Source organism: Chinchilla lanigera, unplaced genomic scaffold, assembly GCF_000276665.1.
Source record: "Chinchilla lanigera isolate Chin_1 unplaced genomic scaffold, ChiLan1.0 scaffold00036, whole genome shotgun sequence".
Taxonomy (NCBI): domain Eukaryota; kingdom Metazoa; phylum Chordata; class Mammalia; order Rodentia; family Chinchillidae; genus Chinchilla; species Chinchilla lanigera.
This window is the reverse complement of record NW_004955437.1, coordinates 6,575,175-6,597,806: the sequence shown is the minus strand read 5'-3', so window position 1 is coordinate 6,597,806 and position 22,632 is coordinate 6,575,175. Positions and strand designations below refer to the sequence as shown.

The 22,632-nt window shown below is 39.2% G+C and overlaps 1 protein-coding gene across 3 annotated transcripts in view; it reads left to right on the top strand.

The window, feature by feature from the left end:
- Positions 1-610: 610 nt before the first annotated feature.
- The window catches only part of Kif6 (kinesin family member 6), a gene marked incomplete at its 5' end in the record, with an annotated part of 243,879 nt that continues 221,857 nt past the window's right edge, over positions 611-22,632 (top strand). For all 3 annotated transcript variants that reach the window (XM_013517004.1, XM_013517005.1, XM_013517003.1), the window contains 2 exon segments: positions 611-715; positions 5,362-5,471. In XM_013517004.1, coding sequence (XP_013372458.1) covers positions 611-715; positions 5,362-5,471 — 215 coding nt within the window.

Sequence of the window (22,632 nt, the reverse complement as noted above, 5' to 3'; positions counted from 1 at the left end):
GCTGCCACACACTACTGACCAGCATTGCTTACAAGAAAGTCATTCCAAGAAAGGACAGCAGCAAAATTCCTAGAGGGTTTCCCAGTTGGTACTGAGTATTGAGCAGGGAATTACATGACAAGGTACAAAGTGGCAAACATGATGTGTGCCTGGTGTCCTCAGAAATGATGACCGTTGTCAGTATTCACTATGCAAGATACCAGGTGTCAAGTGGACAGTTGACCGAATGGTAGGTGTTATTTTTCCAGGACTCACTTTTCAACATACTCTGATTCAACTCCAACATATTAAAATAGAAGAAAACATTTGAGATGACTGGACTGCATTTGAGTTACATGTCCTTTTTAGAAGGAAAGGTTCAATGTGTTGCTATTTCTGGATTAAAATGTAAATTCTGGCCAGGTGGGCACATACTTAAATGTTCCTGTAGAATTTCCCATTACTGTCTTTACAGTAGCATTTCAGAAGATTAACACTAGAATGTGAGCCATCTAATGCAAATGCACGTAACAATTTTGATATTAAAAGCCTGTTTTTTTTGTTTTTTTTGTTTTTTTTTTTTTGCAGCGTCCTGGCAGGCTACAACAGCACCATCTTCGCATATGGGCAGACAGGAAGTGGCAAGACCTTCACCATCACGGGTGGGGCTGAGCGCTACAGCGACAGAGGCATCATCCCGAGGACGCTGTCATACATTTTTGAACAGTTACAAAAGGTATGAAACTAAGTTCATTTTGCATTTGATACATTTAGCAGAAATTTGCCCAGGACAAGAAATTTACTGTGACATTATATTGTCTGGTATCTAAGTGAGAAAGTATGATCGTGTGCTAACTCTGGCCTTTACATTCAAGGAAAGGTTAAGGTTTTACTGGAGAAGTGGCAATTCAGAAGGTGCTTTTCATTAAAGGGCTGCTACTTCAGCAAAATATCCAGGGGAGTTCCTTCTGGCACACTCACAGGGCTTAAAAAAGTGGACAACACCTTTTACCAATAATACCTTATCTTCCACACTAAGAAACCAAGGGATACCCTTTCACCAAAACGGACTTCCTTTTAACTACTACAGTGCTAAATAGAATAGTGTGATTACTACCTTTCCATACTTTTAACTGACGCCCATTTACCAGAGTACAAATCTCATTGCAAGGAGTACTATATAAAAAGGAGCTCCCTGTCCATATTGTGTGTTGTTTATTTAGTGCCTCCAAGCACCTGTTGCTTTATCATTATTTAATACAACACCTAATGCAACCAACAACCTAGATATCTATTTTATGACTGGGGGGAAATGAGCCTCCATTTAAATATTTTTCTCTGCTTCCACATCTTATAAATAGCTAATCTGGAGCTTCATCCCAGGTCTGTCCAGCCAAACTCTCTGCTTTTTGCTGCTATATACACTGCCTCTTTAACTCCAACTGGCTTTATTTTATTAGATGTGTGTAAAAACATTCCCTATAATGAGTCACTTAACTTCTGTGAGTTTAGTTTCTCCCTTTGAAAGTACAGACAGAGTTGTAAGAGCTTTAGCATCCCTTCTGGGTCCAGCAATTTCTTGATTATGTTAATTCTGTATAACAAATGTCTTAACTAGGTCAGTGTAACAGTCACTCCAGAATTTCTCTACTGTATGCTATTTGCATTTTGAGTTGCAGAGATGAGAAGAAATCGCTGAGATCTGCATAATTCTCATTGTCATCCATAAAGTAGCAATTATCCATTAGTTCAGCTCATCTCTCACTAGCTCAAGCACACCAACTCTGCAAGCCAGAAAATGTTGAAGAGGAAAGGTCGAAGATAGTGTAGATTCAGGATCCAGAGCCTTCTTTTTCATTACTCATTCATTTCTAAAATCACCTATTTGTTTTGTTCCCAAACTAGGAATATAATTTTAAATAGTTTGTTTTTTGGTTTTTGGTTTTTTTGGGGGGGTACCAGGAATTGAACTCAAGACCTTGCACGTGCCAAGTAGGCGCTTATGCCACTGAGCTATATCCTCAGCCCTCAAATAGTTTTTGTTTCCGTGGAAGCCCATTGTCTGGGAAAGATCACTGGGGTGCGGGTTGGCCTGCTCGTAAGAAGGTGTCCTCCTGGCAGCATGTGGCCTGGGGCAGTTACCTTATGCCTCAGTCCTGTGGAGCTGCTCTGAAGGGCTGAACAGACTATATTTAAAGGTATTGTCCAGTTCCTAGCTCACTGTGTGCTCAGTACACGACAGTAATTACCACAGCCGTTAATATTCATATATGTGCATTTGGCCAGTGATCCCTGCCCAATTTCAGAAAACCCTTTGAAACTCTCAGAACAAATGAAGCCAATTTTCCTGATTAAGTTAAACAGAATAAACAAATCCTCTCCTAATGGAAAATATTTTCTGTCTCTTTTAAAATTTCCTCTATGGTTACTGAAATACAGCTCTAAAAAATCTAAATGCCTCCCAAGTACTCACCATCTGTTAGGTTCATTGTTTTAGATCTGTTTGTCATAGACATTACTGTAAACCCCATTCCGTTCTAAATGATCCTAAATAACTCCTGGACTTAGAGAAAGCCCACAGGACCCACTTATACCCAGGACAGCTCTTTTTCAATGGACAGATTTCCACGAAGGGACACAACGTATTCATTATAGTCACACTGGACTGGTCTGAAACAGTGACACAACTTAAGGTATGTCGTGAAGTCTGTCCACACGGTGTCCCTGAGAAACGCACGCTGGAACCTCCAGAATTCTTAAAGGAAACAATTGACTATGAGACATTTTTATTTCAAGATAAACCAGGAGCCTAGTGCATCCTGGGTTCTGAAATGCCTGTGAGTGTGATATGAGCACATTTTCACCGATTTTAAGAGGAGAAAATTGATTCCATTTATTTTAGAAATCATTGCTCATTATTTTTGAGTATTGTGAGGCTCCAACTTGTTTTGGGGCAGGAGAGAAGGCTGTCTGCAGGAAACATGTGTGTTACATTACAGTCTGGCAACCTACATTTTGAAAAGGAGTAATGAGGAAAGGTAGCTTGCCACACAGCCCAGTGAATTTTAAATGTGTGCTCCAATAAAAGTCCAGAAAATGCAAAAGCTGGAGGAGCCAAAGGCACTATCCTTCTCATCTCAGGGCAGTGGGCCTGCTGTTTTCCTGACTTTTTATGATTTATTTTAACTTTTAGAATAAGAGAATTTCTCCACTGAAGACTGAACATACAAGTTGGCTGTTCTTTTTGCCTTTCATTTCCTTTCCTTTTGTACTCACATACTTAATTCCCCCTTTGGAGGCCTCTACACATAATAATTTAAAGGAATATCAGTAGCAATAATAATAACAGCAGCAGTGATTTGTTGATACCTGTTACAGACCATAGGTACTTTTGGTAGAATTGTAAATATAGAACCTTATTTCTCCATCACAAGACCCCAAGATCAGAGTTGTTGTTCCCTGATTTATTATCACAGTAAAACAAGTAAAGGTAAGGTCTTCGGGCTCACTCAGTTATAAAGGGAAGATCCGGTATTCAAACCCAGATCCGTCTGATGGTAAGAAGAACTCAATGTATGCTACAGTTTCAGACCATGGTCTTGGGGATATTTCATACATGTTCCGATAAGTTACTTTTAACGTTGGTTTAAGCAGCAATGTTGCTGAAGGATCCCTTACCTTTCCCATGCCCTGAGACTCTTCCAGAGAGGAGCAGAAAGTAATATATATCTATACCTACCGTGAGACACTGTTTCCTGGGGGTATTTCGTGGGCTTCTTTGGGAAGCATTAGATCAGACTGACGGCCACAGAGTCTCTACCTGTGCTAAGCCAAGCCACAACCAAAGAATCCTGTTGAAATGGTCCCTTCACTAAACCAGGACACCCGTGCACTCAACAGTCCGTTTGTCGGGATAAGCACGAGAGTCGTTCACAGCAGCAAGATGTTCAGCATCTGGTTGAGAGAAACGTGCTTAGCAGGGATCCAGCCCACGTCGTCACCTTCACAGAACCCCAGGATATGGCATTTCTGCTCTAGCTTAAAGTGTTTTTATTACAATCATGCATTAGCTGGGAGTTACCTTAATTTTTCATGTATCATTTTATCATTATGAGGTGGTAACATCTTTATTTGGACAGTTTGAACCATTTAAGGACAAAAGAATTGTTAACATGAAACCAAAGAACACATAGGGCTTTATTCTCCCACTTCCTCGCTCTAGCGGGGTCTGACGGTTGGGCTCACAGCTGGTTGGATGAGGATTTCAGCTTTTGATTTGCAGCCCACTGTTCTCTCCCAGCTCTCTAGGACCTGGTCCTCTCTCCCTTTGAGCAAAACCTATTTGTGAGGGTGAGAAGCAGTCAGAAGGGTCACCTGCCGCCCATTCTGTGTCACTACCCACTTTGACCCAGGCAGTCTTCCTGCTGCAAGACCCAAGCATACTCTTTCCTTATGAGGACCATGATGATATTTGCAGAAATGGAAGCATTTGTGTGTAGGAAGGATCAGAAAGCATTAGTTGATATTTTGCTTTGAAAGCAAAACTTGGAATTTTCTCAGGAACTGAGAAACATTCCCGCAGTTTTCCAGCTCAGAGGGAGCAGGTCCTTGCTGTCTTCGGACAGTGTGGAAATGAAGTCGGATTAGCTTGACTTTCAGCTTCCTGACATCGATGTACACATCACTACATTTTGGCCATGGCCACAGAAAACACCTTTCTCTAACCAGCAGCTGAAAGTCTCTGATTCGCCCTCTTGGGCCAGGAAAATTAACCCAGGAAACAATGTATAGACAGAGAATTAATTGTTAGTGTCTGTCTGTTCTTACCTGACTGCTCTAAGCTGTCTTGTATCCCCCCGACTTTACTTTCACTATTATCTGTCTATGTCATCAAAAATTTTTGAATACTAGAAAAGTAAAAAAAATTATGATGATGGAAACTATTTGCTACTGAAATTTTTGAACCAAAGTAATGATCTGTGTTCTCTTATGAATAGACTATTCACAGAACATAAGCTGGTTTTTTCTTAATAACCTTTTGAGGGGGTCTGAAAAGTGAAAAATGGTGTGTTATACAGTTCTGCAACCAAGTTGGCTCATTTTAAGTGTATATTGACTTTTTATGTATAACGTGGAACCAATAAAAAATAACAGACTGAAGTTACTTGTAATCATGGGTGTTGGCCATAAAAAAAAAAAAAAGCTTCATGCATATGGTAACTGGCAACTTGAAAGTGTCACGGACTGAAAATGCAAACCATATAAAGTGAGAGAGAAAAGGAAAGAAAATGTGAGGAAACCATCGTGATGAATGTGCTCATCTTTCTCTAAGCCCAATTGTTATTTATAGTCATTAAATAATGTCTTCCCTTTTCCAATCAGGACAGCAGCAAAATATATACAACACACATTTCCTATTTGGAAATCTACAATGAATGTGGTTATGATCTATTGGATCCAAGACACGAAGCCTCCAGATTGGAAGATTTGCCGTGAGTAGCAGAACAACAAAGAATAGGGGGAATTATTTACAGATGTTCCCTTTCAATTGTTTCTTTGAAAGTTTGTATGTCTCTGGTCTCAATCACAATTAACACATGTGGGATAACAGAATCTTTTCATAATAGAATGGATATTTTCTTGAGTTATGACAAATGGACAGTAGTGATGGGAACTAAAATTGCTTGAAACTCTTTTCGTGGGAAAATCTCTCTGTCACACATGAGAGGGTGTGACAGCGGGGTCTGAGCTGGGGTGCTCGGAGGGCTGGAGGGACCTGCAGGACTCTGCTCCTGAAACCTACTTGTTCCTCTCATCCTGGCCTTCTCTTGAACCAAGTATTCAGATTAGAGTTTAGGCAGCAACAAGCAAATTCAAAAGAGGAGAAAATAAAATTCTAAGTTCTCCCAGTTGCTTCTCTATCGGTCTTACCATGGTAATCATTTGCTCGGATTGGCACTGATGATTTGATGACTGAAATATCTTCAGAACCTACCCATTAAGGGAGTAAGTTACTCTGCCAGCATTTCTGTAACGCTGCTCAGTACTTGCTTGAAATCTGCCTAAATCAGACATGTTAATTGATAACAGTTTACATCTTTTTGTCCAAACATCATATATCAGAAACTGCATATAGTCAAGAAAATGTATTTTAATATTCTTCTTATTAAATATTCTAAAATAATTTAGAAATACATATTATTTTCTATAAAGAGATTAACAACTGATTATTTTAATTTGCAAAATAGGAAGAAAACTAAAGGAAATAATTTATATTCTTTATATACTGTATTCTCCCATTGATGTCAGTTTAAAATTTTTGCATATCATTTCTTTTATGCTTACAGTGTTAATACCAGAAGGAGTTAGGCAAGGGGATTATTTTTTTTTTTTGGTTTTTCTCCGGTACCGGGAACCAAACTCACGACCTTGCGCTTGCCAGGCAGGCGCTTTGCCGCTGAGCTAAATTCCCAGCCCCTGGCAAGGGGATTATTATTTGTATTTGAAGTGTTTTTTAAGGGGAAGGAAAGATTACTGACTCCATAGAAGAAAATGGCCTTAAAAAAAAAACTACTAGAATAAAGTTTACAAAAAAGGTTAAACTTCGTACACAGGAAGCTGTGGACAGTAGCGTTAGATGTGGAGACGGCTGGGAGGCTGTGCGTGAGGAGCGCTGGGTCTGCATGTTTGCGCCCCACCTATTCCCGTGTTAAACTCTTCCAGTGGTACTGGAAGCGGGCCTTTTGGGGCGTGAGATGTGATTAGGGCCTGAGGGGAGCCCTCCTGAGTAAAAATAGGGTCCTCATAAAACAGGCCCCAGGAGTCCATTTGTGCCTTCCCTCGTGTGGAGGCCGCAGTGAGAACCTGGCCTTCCGCAGTCCAGGAGGGTGCGCTCACCAAACCTGGCTGTGCCAGCACCCTGATCTCAGACTTCCAGCCTCTACGACTCTGAGAGAGAAATTTCTGTTGCTCATGTACCCAGTTTATAATATTTTGTTGTAGCAGCCCAATTAGAGGAACATACAGTGTCATTAGAAATAAATCAGAAAGGCCACTGGAAGCCAGGTTTTGAATGACAGGCTTTTAGTTTGTGATTGATTTTTGTTCTAAAGGACCTCTTAATTGGCTTTCTAGCATCTAGCGTGACTCATATACCTCCAGACTACTCTCTCTTTAAAACTGCTGTCAGCAAGTCACACCTACACCTAACAGCTTGAAGACTGTTAGCAATAATCCAGGAATGGAGAAGTGGAAAGGAAAAAGGAGAGGAAGGGGAGGGATTTGATTATAGCCAGTGCCTTGGATTTAATTGAATTTGAAAAGGAAGGTGAGTCACAGGAGGCTGGTGTTCTCCTTTTGCTCACTGAGGAGATAAAGCTACAAGGGAATGTCCTGCACAAAGTTTCAGAAACAGCTGGCTGACAGTAGAACAAGGATTGCACACTGGTTGTGCACACTCTCACACCAGAGAGGAAGCGGCTTCATGATTTTTATTCCGGGGCTGTGGAAATTGAAAGTCAATTAAAAAAAGGACATTTCCATCAGAAAATGTAACTGGGTGATGACGAACTTTGCACATCTACCTCTGGCATCTGAGGATACTGTCCTGAATGTTGATATTTCCGGCAAATTCCCCTGGGGTAAGAAATGTTCCTTACTTGGTTTGGGACGCTCCCTACTGCCCATGCCAGAGAGGGTCTTCAATAATTTATCAAGTTAGCTTTTACACTGAAACTCTGTAACGGAGAAGATGAGAGGAGAACAGGGCACGAGCTCCACTCCTCTGAATCCAGTTAATATGGTTTGCTGCGGCCTAATGACGGGAAGAAGCAGGGCTAAGAATAACCCACTGGAATCCGAGAGAGGCAATGTACTCTGAAGAGCACTTGATTGGAAGGCAGGAAATTTGGGTTCCAGTCTCAGCTGTAATTTTTTTTATTTATTTATTTTATTTATTTATTTATTTATTTGGTACCAGGAATCAAACCCAGGACCTTGCGCTAGCGAGGTAGGCGCTGTGCCACTGAGCTATATCCCCGGCCCTCAGCTGCAATTTTAGATAAGTTCTTTCATTTTTTCTGTGTTTCTCTTTGTCTGTAAAATATGGGCATTGGATTAAATAGTACTAAGCAACCTTCAGACCTCCAGTGTCTGCAGTCCAACAGTTGGTGACCTTCATAGGAGAGGATGTATTTAGTGATTTTTTTACCATTTCATAAAAGAATAAGAATTGATTGAGATCTTTTCTAATATTGTCTTTCTAGAAAAGAAACACGGTGATTTAATTCACTCTGTCCTCTGCATTTCTCAGCACGTTTGGCATTTAGGAGTCACTCTCAAGGTTGGTCAGACTGGTTGTGTAGATGTTGGTAGCTTTCTTTCTCAAACTATGATACTTCTTTGGTAGCTCTGTCCCTTTGTAGGACAGTAGCCTGGCTCGGATTAAAAGTGATCTCAGGGCTGGGGATTTAGCTCAGCGGCAAAAGCGCCTGCCTGGCATGCGCAAGGTCATGAGTTCGGTTCCCGGTACTGGAGAAAAACCAAAAAAAAAAAAAAAGTGATCTCAGGTACAAAACAGATATTTTCAGTGACTTACACATACGTACACGTGGTACGGAAGATGTTCTTTTTATTCTGACATTTTGGACTATAATTATGTGATAACAAATTCCATTAAAATAAAAATGGCATTAAGAAAGATTCTTTCTCCATTATATGGGAAGCTTGGTGTTAGTTTTTCTCTAAAGTTATGGTAGAATTCAGCTATAAACTCTTCTAGTCCTAGGCTCTTCCTAGTTTGTAGTTTAATTACTACTTCAGTGTCATTGCTTCATTTCTAAGCAATAACATGTTTATGTTATTGATATGTTTAGATTTTCTTCTATCTTTTTGGATCAATTTTGGTAGATCATATATGTCCAGGAAATTATCCATTTCTTCCAGATCCTCCAGTTTGTTGGAATATAAATTTCAAAAATACTTTGGTGATTCTCTGAACTTCAGTGTTGTCTGTTGTATTTCACCTTTTTCATTTCTAATTTCATTAATTTGGGCCTTCTTTTTCTTTTTGTGAGTTTGGCTGTTTATCAATCTTGTTTATTTTTTCAACAAACCAACTGATCCATTGGGTTGTGTTGTCAATTTTAATTTCAGTACACAAAAATCGATCACATTCCTCTACACCAATAGTAAACTCACTGAGAGAGAAATCAGGAAAATAATTCCATGCATAATAGCTTCAAAAATATTAAATACCTAGGAGTCAACCTAACCAAGAAAAGAAAGCTGTCTATAACAAAAATTACAGAACTCTGAAAAAAATTGAAGAGGACATTAGAAAATGGAAAGATATCCCTGTTTCTTGGGTTGGTAGAATTGACATTGTTAAAATAGTTATATTACCAAAAGCAACTTATAGATTCAACATAGTCCCTATTAAAATACCAACAGCATTCTTTGCAAAACTAGGAAAAATCATTCTTAAAATTTTCTGGAATTAAGAAGAACCCAGAGTACTCAAAGCAACCCTGAGCAAAAAGAGCAATGCCAAAGACATCGCTACCCTAGACTTCAAGCTATACTACAAAGCCGTAAAAACAGAAATGCAGACGAGTGTCATTGAGTGAAAGACACAGAAACAAACCCAAGTATCTGCAGCCATCTGATTTTTTACAAAAGGGCAAAAACATGCTGGAGAAAAGACAATCTCTTTAACAAATGATATGGGGAAAACCCGCACAAAATTGGAACTAGATACCTATCTTTCATGATGTACTAAAATAAAATCAAAATGAGTGAAAGACTTCAATATAAAAGCAGAATACTGAAACAACATAGAAAAAACACTTGACACCCTAGGCACGGTCAAAGACTTCCTGAACAGAACTCCAAAAGCACAGGAAAATAATATCAAGAATCAACAAATAGGACCACATCAAATTAAAACGTCTCCGCATGGCAAAGAAAATACTGACTGAGTGAAGAGACAGCCACTGAATGGGAGCAAAGCTTTGCTGGCTATGCTTCTGAAAGAGAGTTAATGTCTAGAATGTCTGCAGAACTTTTAAAAATTAACGCCCATGAAACAATGAATGGCAATAAAGAGCAGGTAAGTGAACTGAATAAATACTTCATGAAGAAAGTTGAAATGGCCAAAATGTATGTGAAAAAAATTGTTCTGAAATCTTATCCATCACCAGAGAGATGCAAATTAAAATTATATTGAGATTCCCTCCCAACTTGGAATAGCTATTATCAAGAATACAAAAACCAATGAGTGCTGGCGAGGATGCAGGAAGCAGGAACACTCTGCATTGCTGGTGGGAATGTAAACTAACACAGCCAGTATGGAAATCACTGCGGAGATTCTTCAAAAGATTACATGAAGAAATACTGTTTGGTCCAGATATGCTATTCTTGGGCGTACTCCCAAAAGAATTAAAGGTTGCACGCTATGGAGATCCATGAATACCCATGTTCATAGCCTCAGAGTTCACAATAGCTAAGATAAGGAACCATCCTGGATGCTCCTCAACAGATGAATGGATAAAGAAAACATGGTATATATACACAGTAGAATATTATTCAGCCATAGAAGAAGAAAATCCTATCATTTGCAGGAAAAATGGATGGAACTAGAAACTATCACTTCACGTGAAATTAGCCAGACTCAGGAAGTTAAATGCTGCATGTTTTCTTTTGTATGAGAAACCAAAAAATGCATTAATTAATAAAAAGTTAAGATCAAGGAAAAAGAATGGGAAACTGGGAGGTAGACTTTTCAAAACCAGGAAGGTGACAAGAGAGAGAGGGGAAACAAGGCAGAGAAGAATAATGGGTTTGAAGTGTATTTCAGTCAGTTGAAGGCACAAATCCCATCACATTTATATTAACTTGCACTTAAAAAAATTTAGAAAAATAAAGATTTCCATGTCCAGATCAGTAGGCTGTTTACTTCCTATATGTTTTATACTATACAATTTCAAAATGACTCAAGAATTATATCGTCCTTTAGTGTGAGGATTTGACCAGTAGTTACTCTGCTAGTTTTCTGGGGGGTGGTTAGAATGTTTTTCTTTTCGCTGAAGTTATAAAGTCATTCTTAATGATGGAGTGCGAGTTTTGCTGCTTGGGTGAGAGGAAGAGTATGGATTATTAATCTGCTTCACACACTCGAGCTAGGACAAGCTCTCACTCTGAAATCCTAGCCATCTGGTTGACAGGCTTCACTGTTGTGAGCTGTTGTGTCCCAAACATCCTGATGCCTTCCAAAAATAGTGGACAAATGTATTTTGGTCTTGGCCACCTCCCCTTATAATCATCTATTTGAGAGACAATGATAATAAACACAATTGATTCCTTCTGCATTTTAATAGTAGGCTTAACCATAAAAAAAGTCTGCATTCTTACACCTATGTTTATAGTGACACAATTTGTAACAGCCAGATCTTGGAAGCAATGCTAGTGCCCATCAACTGGTGAATACATAAAGAAGGTGTGGTTTTCTTATTCAGTAGAGCACTACTCTGCCATAAAGAAGAATAACCTTGAGTCATGTCTAGAAAAATAAATATACCTAGAGTCCATACTTTTAAGTGAAATAAATCATATACACATGTGTAAATACTACATTGTTTCTCTGGTGTGAGAAACTGAAAGTATAAATAAGGACCAAAATATACAGTAAGTATTGTGAAATAGGAAGAAAATGATCAAATGGGAAGGGGAACAAGGAAGAAGGGAGAGGGAAAGGAAAGAAGGGGAAGTAAAAACAAATGAGAAAAGAAAGAAAACATAGAAACACAGCTTTTGTAAATGGGGAGGGGAGGGGGCTGAAGGGAGCAGAGAGGAATGGGGAAAACTAAGTTACATCATGTACAGGTACACATTTTCTATGATGAATATGATCATTATATATATATATATAATGTACGAATAAAATCCGATTGAGAAAAAAATTGCTGTATTCTTATACTAGGCTTAACCATGTAAAATCAAACTCAAGTTCATTTCAGTGTTGTACAATAAACGACCAGTAACAGTTTCTTTCCCACGGATCAGCATAGCTTCTTCAAGTATCACCTGCTGGTCGTCTTCTTAAAAGCACTCTGTCTTTTCTAATTTTTTTTTTTTAACATTCTAATGCATTCTCCCTTTCTGCTATTGCAGAAGTGTTTGCTATGAACATGCCTGTGGTTTTTGTATATAAGTTGCATCTTATATACATATCAGATTAAAGTCAGTTGCTTTTTTGCAAATCTTGCTGTAGTCATTTGAATAAATATTGGAAACACCCACTGACATCTAAATTAACAATTAAAAGTGTTTAGCCAAAACTCAAGAAAAATTGAAATACATAATTGAAGAGTCTTGTAACTGTAATAGAAAGGTAATTCATAATTTAAAATCCTCTCAAAAAGAAATCTCCAGGCCAAAATGGTTTAAGAGACTGCTAACACTGAAGTATTTTATATGGTCTTTTTTAAGAATTGGAAAAGGAGCTGGATGTGGTGGAACACCTCTATTAAATCCCAGCACTCAGGAGGGTGAGGCAGGAGGATTGCTTCAAGTTCAAGACCAGCCTGGGTTACAGAGTGAGTCCAAGGCCAGCTTGAACTACATAGCAAGACCTTGTCTCAAAAAAACAAGAGAGAAAAGAGAACACTCCCCAACTTATTTGAGGACATGGTCAGTCAAACACCAAAACTAGATGTTATGGCCTATATCTAAATGTTCCCCCAAAGCCTCATGCAGTCATAGGTGGGGCTTTTTTGAGTCGTAGGAGGTAGGATTTAGCTTATGTGAATGTGTATTAAGGGTGTGATATTGGGATTAGGGTGTGGATAATGGAAGCTGCACCCTGGGTGTGGGTGGCACCAATCACTGGGCTTGTAGCCTGGATCAGATAAAACAGAAAGGCAGGCTTGCTGCTGCTACTTGCTGCTGTTGCCTTCTGCCTACCATGCCACAAAATGTTGCTCCTCTGCAATGCTCCTCTGCCATGCCACCCTGCCTTACAACTAGCTGACTATGGATTATCATTACAAAAGTTTTTTGTCTCAATAAAAGTTGAGCTAAAATAAACCTTTCCTCCTTTAACTCATGGGTCTTTTGTCCCAGCAACCAAAAAAAGTAAGTAAGACACTAGACAAAGATATTATCAAAATTTTAAAAGACAACAGTAACAAGAATACTACATACTAAGATCTCTCACAAACATAGGCTCAAAAGTTCTCAACAAAGTATTGGTAGTTGAATTCAACAACATATAAAATGAATTATACATCACAACCAAGTGGGATTTAGTTCAGATTGCAAAAGTAGCTCAACACTTGAAAAATCAATTGGAGTAATCCACCATATCCATGGGCTAAAGATAAAATTATACAAAGTTCAGAAAAAGTATCTGATACTAGTTCATGATAGAAATCCCAACGACTTGACAATAGAGGAATATCCCATCAACTTGTTAAAGGGCACCTACAAAATCCTACAGCTTACATCATTTGCAATGGTGAAACACTGTATGATGTCTCCCTAAGATAAAAAAAAAAAATGCAATGTCCATTTTTACTATTGTTATCCAATAGAGTCCAGAAATACTAGCCATTGTAATGAAGCAGAAACAAGAAATGAAATTGTTTGTATTTTCAAATGATATAAATATCTACATATAATATTCCAAAGAATATACAGTCTCTTCTAAAAACAAAAAAAGACTGAGATAATAATTTCTAATTCACACAGAGAGGCCAAACATACCCAAACACCAATAAACATGTAAGTACATTAAAAGAAAGAAAAACTACACACCAATATATCTTATGTACATAGATGCAAAAATCCTCAACAAAATATTAGCAAGTCAAACCCAGCAATGTATAAAAAGAATTATACACTATAACCAAATGGGATTTTATTGTGTCTATGCACAGAGTAGTTCAGCATTCAAAATTCAATTAATGTGATATACTGCATCAATAAGTTAATGAGGAAAAAAAATCATAGGATTTATATCATTAAATACACGTAAAAAAAAAAAAAACCACTAGAGAAAATCCAATGTCCATTTCTAGGCAGGCGCTTATGCCACTGAGCTATATCCCCGGCCCCCCAATGTCCATTTCTGATAAATACCACTAGCGAATAGAAATGGAGGGAAATTTTCTCAGTTAGATAAAGGATATCTACAAAACCTTTGGGTATCTAACATCCTGATTAATTGCAAAACACTAAAGGCTTCTCCCCTACGATCAAGTACAAAGCAAGAATGTCCCTCTCACCACTGGTATTCAGCATTTTACTGGAAATCATGCCTAATGCAATCAGACAAGAAAATGAAATAGAAGCCAGAAGTAGTGGCACATGCCTGTAATCCCAGCACTCGGGCTGCTGAGACAGGAGGATCATTGTGAGTTTGAGGCCAGCCTGAACTGCATAGTGAAACCTTGTCTCAAAAAGACAAAAAAGAAAAGGAAATAGAGCATTTTGGGATGGAAGAAGTACTGCTGTTTTTGTTCATATGATATCATTGCCTATGTAAAACATCCCAGTGAATCAACAAATTCCTGAAATAAATGACTATAGCAAGGTTGCAAAATATAAGATTAATGTACAAAAGCAAATTTCTGCTGGGCTCACAGGTATACCTCTGTAACCTCGGCTAGTCAGGAGGCTGAGGCAGGAGGACTGAATGTTTGAGGCCAGGCTGGGTAACGTAGTGAGACCCTGTCTCAAAATAAAAATACAGAAAGGGCTGCAATAGCTGAGTAATAGAGCACTTGCCTAGCACATGTGAGGCCCTGGGTTCCATCCCCATTACCACAAATAATAAACAAACAAATGGGCATCCTACATACCATCCATAAGCAATTGGAACTTGAAATGAAAAACACAATGCCATTTACATTAGCACCAAAAATAAAACAGGTATGAATCTGACAAAACATGCCCTAGACCTGTATGAGGAAAACTACAAAACTCTGATGAAATGAATCAACACAGATTTCAATAAAGGACTTTCTTTGTTCACGGACAGGAGGACTCGATATAGTTAACATGTCAGTTCCTCCTCACTGATTTGCGGATGAACTACAGATCAATTCAGTCCCAGTAAAATTCCTTATTAATAGCAACCATCTGAATATGAATTTTACATGAGCAAATGACTTAGAATAGGCAGCACAGTACAGGGAAAAAAATGGGAAAGTCAGAGGATAAACGCTACCCACCTTCAAGATATGCCATAGAGTTATAATAATCAAGTAACTATGATACTGGCATTATACCCTCTACAAAATGAACTTGAAAGGAGTTATAGATCTGTAGTTATAGTTATATATCCATATAGTACAATATAAAGCTATAAGTCTTGTGGAAGACAACATGGAAGAGAATCTGTGTGAGTTCTTAGCTGTAACACCAGAAGGATGATCCATGAAAGGGTTGATAAATTGAAATCATTAAAATTAAAAATTTCTGTTCTGTGTAAGACACTGTTTAGAGAATAAGAAGGCAAGTTACAGACTGAGAGAAAACAATCACCAAGCACTTAGGTGAACTCTTAAAACACAACAATTAGAAACAAATAACTAAATAACTAAATTAAAAATGGGCAAAAGTTCTAAGCAGAGACTTCATTAAAGACAATACAGAGATGGCAAATAAGGTCTGAGATGAAGCTCAACATCACCTGAGAACTGCAAATTAAAGTATCAGTGAAATCCTACTGCGTACCCATGAGGATGACACCATGCATTTGTCAAAACCTATAGAATTTGCAATATAAACAACAGACCCCAATGTAAACTATAGACTGTAGTTAATAAAACAGCAACAAACAGGAGTGAAGTATTGATACAATCGACAACTTGGGTGAATCTCCAGGAAATTTTACTGGGTGAAAAAAGCCAGTTCCAAAAGGCTGTATCTTGCATGTGCAAGGTCCTAAGTTTGATTCCCAGTACCAAAAAAAATATTGCAAAAGGCTGTATCTGTATGGCTCCATACTTATACATAATATTCTTGAAGTAACATAATGGTAGAAATGGAGAGTGAATGCAGTGACAGGGCTCAGCAGGGAGAGGAGAGGAAATAGGTACCTGAGGAATCCTCACAGTGACAGGCTGTTCTGCATCTGCACTGGGGCTGTGGATACACAAAACCACTCTCGTGGTAAAATTGCATAGAACTAAATGCACACACACACACACACACACACACGTACAAGCATAACTGGAGAAATCACTGTGTCAGTGTTCTGTTTGTGATATTTTAGTAGAGTTTCCCAGAATATGCTCATTGGGAAAAAAACCTGGGCAATGGACACATGAGATTTCTCTACATTGCTCCCTATAAATATATCTGTATCTATAATTATCTCAAAATAAAAGGTTTAATTTTTTAAAAAGCAATCTGCTATATTTATATACAGCATATGCATATGCATGGGTGTCTTAAGTTTATCCTGTATTCAGTAATTTCAAATGAAAATAGATCTTCTGTTTCTGCAAGCACCTTTTCTCACATGCTATAATGGGAATATAGTTAGAATCTAAGTCTGTCTCATGAAGTAAAACATTATAACTGTTGGCCTTAGTTGTAGGGAAAATAGTCACCTTACTTTAGCATAATTTTAATATTCCTAGTAGGAAAATGTATTCCACTTAAGATTCCAGCAATTGTCATGGTTATTACTGTAAGTCAGTAAACTCTAGCATTCGGTATTGAAATCTTGGCTGTGTTTTTTTTTAATAATTCATCATCAAAAAGGAAACAGTTGCCAGATGTTAAGTTGAAGTCACTACATTTCTAATACCTGCTGGGTAGAATGCCCTGCTAGGGACTCTAGAAGTTACAGAAAAAGATTCTTACACAGCCTCTCTCTCTCACGGCTTACAGTCTGGTGAAGGGAATTCATTTGTATGTTTGGTACATATTTATCAAAGCCCCATTCTGTCCTAGATGTTGTGCTAGACACCAGATTTACTGAAATAGTCTGCTTTTTCTGGAACTCATAGCAGAGTGGGTGAACCTAGCAAAACTGTGTGTGGTAAGAGCTGCATGAAAAATACTGTTTAAAAGGCACAAAGAATGACAAGAGCCAGAAGAGAAAGAAATTATGGTGAAGCCACGTTGGTGCAGGGGATGAGGAAACGTCCTAGAGAAGATGGCCACAAAACAGTGTGTGAGTGGAGGATGCCATTCCTGTTGAAAAAAGGGGGAAGGTTGAAAAGCATAGAGCTTGTTCTAGGCTTGTTTTGGGACCTAATTGCAACCTATATGGGATTGGGCAAGCTTAAGACAGAAAGGCAGGGGGCTGGGAATTTAGCTCAGTGGCACAGTGCCTGCCTGGCAAGTGGGAGGTCATGAGTTCAATTCCTGATACTGGGGGAAAAAAAAAAAGGACAGAAAGGCAGGAATGAAAGAACTCTCCAGGCAAGGTGTAACCATGGAGTGATGTCTACGTCTGGATCTACATATGTATCTCTCCATCGTGGATTTTGGAGACCATACTACTTGAGAACTGGAACATTGCAGCAGCCATGGAAGAGGGAATAGAAAGCCCTTCTGGCCTGGAAAATGATTCAGTTCCCCCTACAGCCTGGCCTGCTGGGGTAAGAAGAAGGGGAAAGCTGACTTCCACTGCTGTGAAAATAAACAGATCTATTTTCACTTGAAATTACTGAATACAGGATAGACTTAAGATACCCATGCATTGGGTCATTCTCCATATCAGAAATGTCTTAAAAAGTTGTCTTGGTCGGCTTCAGCTACCAGAGCAAAATACCATAGACCGGATGACCCAAAATCAGACATTCATTTCCCACAGGTCTGGAGGTTGGGAAGTCCAGAGTCAAGATGCTGGCAGACAGTGTCGGTGAGGGCCTCTTTCTGGTTTGCGAATGGCCACCTCCCCACTGTGTCTTCTCATGGGGGACGGGAGAGCTTTAGTTTCTTTTCCCTTTCTGTTGAAGATCGCAGTCCTTACCATGAAGCCCCCATCCCCATGACTTCATCTAAACCTAATTACCCCTGACTGAGGCAGGGGCTGACGGTGCTGCCGAGGTGCAGTGCTGAATGAGAATGTGGGAAGGAGCCTCGAGGAGGGCATTGAGGTGAGGCAGGTGAAGGGCTTGCATCATACAGCTAGAGCGTCACTGGGACTTGCTGGTGATGGTCATGGTGGTATATTAAGCTCCTGCTCTGAAACCTGCATTGCAGGTAGCCTGTGTGTGCTTCAGCACTTCACTATAACTGGCCCTTGTGTTTTCACATTGAATCGGAGGGTGGTTGAAGACACTTTGCAGAATTCACACTAATTATTTTGAACTAGAGATGATTTGGATGCCAATCAGGCTGGCAGGCCACCTATGAGCTTTGAGTATTTATCTCACTCAATCCAAAAAGCAAGTCCAAGGGATAACCCTGTTTAAAAAAAAAAAAAAAAAAATGCTTAAGCATCTTCTACAACAGCAAAAGAAGGCAACATACTCAGGAAATGTTCACAATTTTGTGAGGATGATAGTACATTTTTTTTCTGTGAGAAATAAAAGAGCTTAAAGTAAATGAAGAGCTATTAATCTGGTTTTCAGCAGAAACACTTGAAGAGGCATTCTCATAGAAAAGTATAGGTTTGATGCGGTTTGGAGCAAAATATTTTAAAACAGATGGGATTTTAGGATTTATCTGAAAGAATAAACAACCAAGAAGAGCAAAGAAATGTTTGAACAAGTAAGAGAGATGAGAAAAAAATAGTGACATTATGTATTCAAATTAGGTAAAAACCATAATACTGTAGCAGTGTCAGACCACTCCAAGATTCAGTGGAAGAAAAGAAAACAGATGAACCAAAATCAGGTCCTAAAACATGTAACTGACTAATATAGGTGGGAGGAAATTATTCAGCCAATGGTATTAGAAGGGACTGTTAGTGAATTAACCTATGTGTGGCAACAACTCAACTTAGAATGGCTTACTTAACCCAGTAGACTATGACCCCACCACCTACAGTAAGGATCCTGTAGACAGATGTCCAGGGCGACTGTGGGACCTGTGGGATGCCAGCAGGGCTGCCTTCTGTCCACTCAGCTGTTCTTGGCAGGTGGCTCTAGCCTTCACACGAAGTGGCCCCGTGTCCAGTATCACAGCCACACTTCTGCAGGGAATAAGTCACCTGCTGGCTGAGGCTGCCCACCCATAGTCTTTGCCAGAAGTTCCATCCAGTGACTTTCAGTAACTTACCACTGGCCAGGAATGTGACCATGGCCAGCTCTAGTTACAAGAGAGTCTAGAAAATTCTAGTATTTTAATGATAGTTGGGGAGAATGGGAGAACAAATCCTACATAGGCAACGTACAATGTGAGAAAATCCATTTAAGCCCCCCACTTAATTCCATGCATGCATTTATCTAAAAATCGGGAGAAAAATGAGTGAATTGTTATCTAATCTCTTGTTTGGGAAAGACTCTAAAAGATATAGGAAAAACATAAAAGATTGATAGATTGTAGCAATTTAAACTTTTATGTGTGAAAACAAAATAAAACTTTCTAAGACAACCAAATTTAAAGAACAAATAAATATAAAACTTACAGAACACATACTAGAAGTAAAGACTTTATGAAGAGGAGTTCATACATGTGCGTTCACCAAATAAAGTGGACGAAGGACAAAAAAATACAAGTTAACAAACACACAGAAATAGGCTCAAGCTCATTAACCATTGAAAGGATGCAAATTAAAACAGAACATGATAACCTAACAAATTAGCAAAGATTTAACAATGTTCAGTGTCGTTAAGGTAACAGTGAAACAAACAGTCTCGTACAACAGGCATGTAAATCGGTATATTTTCAGAAAGTACCTTACTACCCAGCCCCCAGTGAGCTGTCACTCATCGAATTATAATGTGTTGCATAGTCCACAAATCCCGTTCCTCTGGCATATCGTTACCCAACAGATCCCCACCAGGCGTCTTTCTAGACCGGGTCATGGTAATGAAGAGGGGCCTCTGCACGGCGATCCACTGCAGAAGGTGATACTGTCCTCAGCTAATACAGGAGCCTGAGAGGCAGCGAAAGCATGGCCAGTCCTCACTGAGTGCTTCCACCCGCTGTGCTGTGGGCCTCCTAGGGCTGATGAAAGCCTTCAAGCTGTTCAGAACTTCCGACCCAGGGAGGCCACTTAGGGTAGCCTTTCATCTCAGTGCCACCATACCTGAGAAAGTCAGCGCGGAGGATGGAAGGTGGATTTGGGCTCACCGTTGAGAGGTGAGCTAGCTGGCTCTGTGGTTTTAGGCCTGGAGCAAGGCAGACGAGCCTGGCAGAAGAACGTGGTGGAGGAACGCTGCTCACCGTGTGGCATTCAGGAAGGAGAGAGAGGGAGGAAAGAGCCCGAGAAGAGGGGCCCAGGCTGCGGACCAGATACGTTCAGAAGCACAGCCCCCAGCGACTTGCTTCCACCCGCTGGGCCCCACCTCTGCACAGCCTCCTCAGCAGTGAGCTCGTCCATCAGTGGATTAATCCATGGATGAGCTTGGTGCCCCACGTGGTCCGGTCCCGTCTCAGGACCCCACCTCTGAACATTTCTGCAGTGGGGATCAAGCCCCCAATACACAAGTCGTCAGGTAACTCATATATAATCATAACATCACTCCCTGCACTCAATCCCGAGAAGAAGGTCTTAACTATTGAAAATGCAGTATTACTTAAAATAACCTCAAATTGGAAGCAATGTAAGTATCCAGTCATGAAAGAATGGCTAACTAATATATACCAGTCCTGGAATATTGTATAACTGCTATAAACATATTTCTAAAGAATAATAAACCCACTGAGAAAGAAATTAGGAAAAAATACCATTCACAAGAACACCAAGAAAAATTTAAATACTTAGGAATTAACCTAAATAGGGAAGTGAAAGACCTCTATAATCAAAACTGTAGTACTCTGAAAAAAGGAACCCAAACACAACATCAGAAAAATGGAAGGATATCCCCTGTTCCTGGATGGGCAGAACCATACTTCGAATGGCCATATTTCCAAAGTTGTTATACAGATTTAACACAATCCCAATAAAAATTCCAACCACATTCTTCACAGAACTGGAGAAAGCAATCCTAAAATTCATGTAGAACCAGAAAAGACCCAGGCAGCAAAAGCACTCCTGGATAACAAGAGCAAGGTGGGAGGCATCACAATCCCAGACTTGAAGTTGTAGTACAAACCTACAGTGATAAAAACATGATACTGGCACACAAACACGCATGAGGATCAATGTAAGAAAATAGAGGATACAGAAACAGCCCTAGCCATATTCAGCTACTTGATCTTTGACAACGGGGTCAAAAATACACACTTGAGGACAGGTAGCCTCTTTAATAAATGGTGTTGAAAAAACTGGCTCTCCACATGCAGGAGGTTGAATCTAGATGCCTATCTCTCACCATGTACTAAACTAAATCAAAATGGGTCAAAAAACTAAAGTCGCAGACATAGGCAGGGACTTTGTGAACAGAACCCCTGTCGCACAGCAAACAGTTCTGGGAATCAACAAATGGGATCATATTAAATTTAAGACCTTCTGTGCAGCAAAAGAAACAACCAATAGAAGGAAAAGACAACCCACAGATTGGGGAAAAAAATTGCCAACAATTCCTCAGGCAAAAGACTAATATCTAGAATATATAAAGAACTCAAAAAAATTAGACCCTCCCCCCAAAAAGACCTGATGAAAAAATGAGCAAGTGAAATGGACAGACACTTCACAGAAGAAATACAAATGGCCAATATATACAGGAAGAAATGCTCAACATCACTGGCCATTATGTAACTGCAAAGTAAAACAACACTGAAATTCCATGTTACCCCAGAGAGAACTGTCATCATCAAGAAATTGAATAATAAATGCTGAAAAGCCAGCAGGGAAAAGGAAACCTTCCCTGGATCGATGGGCATGTAAACTAGTACAACCACTATGGACATCAGTATGGAGACTCCTCCCATACAGCTGCCTTAATTTTCTTAAACCTATTTTATAGTTTTGTGGTAAAATTTATAAATTATAAAATTATTTATCCTTTAATCTACCCTTAACTTTATAGCATGATCGCTTATATTATTTTTAAAAATTTTATTAGTACATGTTTGCAGTACATAATGTCTACATCAGAAGAGCTGAATACCTCAGAAGAGTTGAAGACATATTACAGTGATACGTGCATAGCTGTGTTTATAGCAGCACAACCCATAATAGCTAATCTTGGAAGCAGCCTATACATCCATCAGCAGATGAATGGATAAACAAAATGCGATATTTGCACACAATGGAGTAGTACTGTGCCGTAAAGAAAGATACATCTGAGTCATGTGTAGGAAAATAGGTGTACCTCGAGATCACGTTAAGTGAAATACATCAGACACACAAGTTTAAATATCACATGGTGTCTCTTGTATGAGAAACCCAAAGTATAAATAAAGAGCAAAATAAAAGATAAATAACAGGAAGTAGAGAGAAAGATCTTTTTCAAATGGGAAGGGGATCAAGAAGTGGATGAAGAGGGGAGAAAGAAGGGGGAAGGGGGTGGAAAAAGGAATTGAGATGTGTTATGTGTGTGTACCAATTCCAGACAGAAGATGTAACATTATGTACTGCAA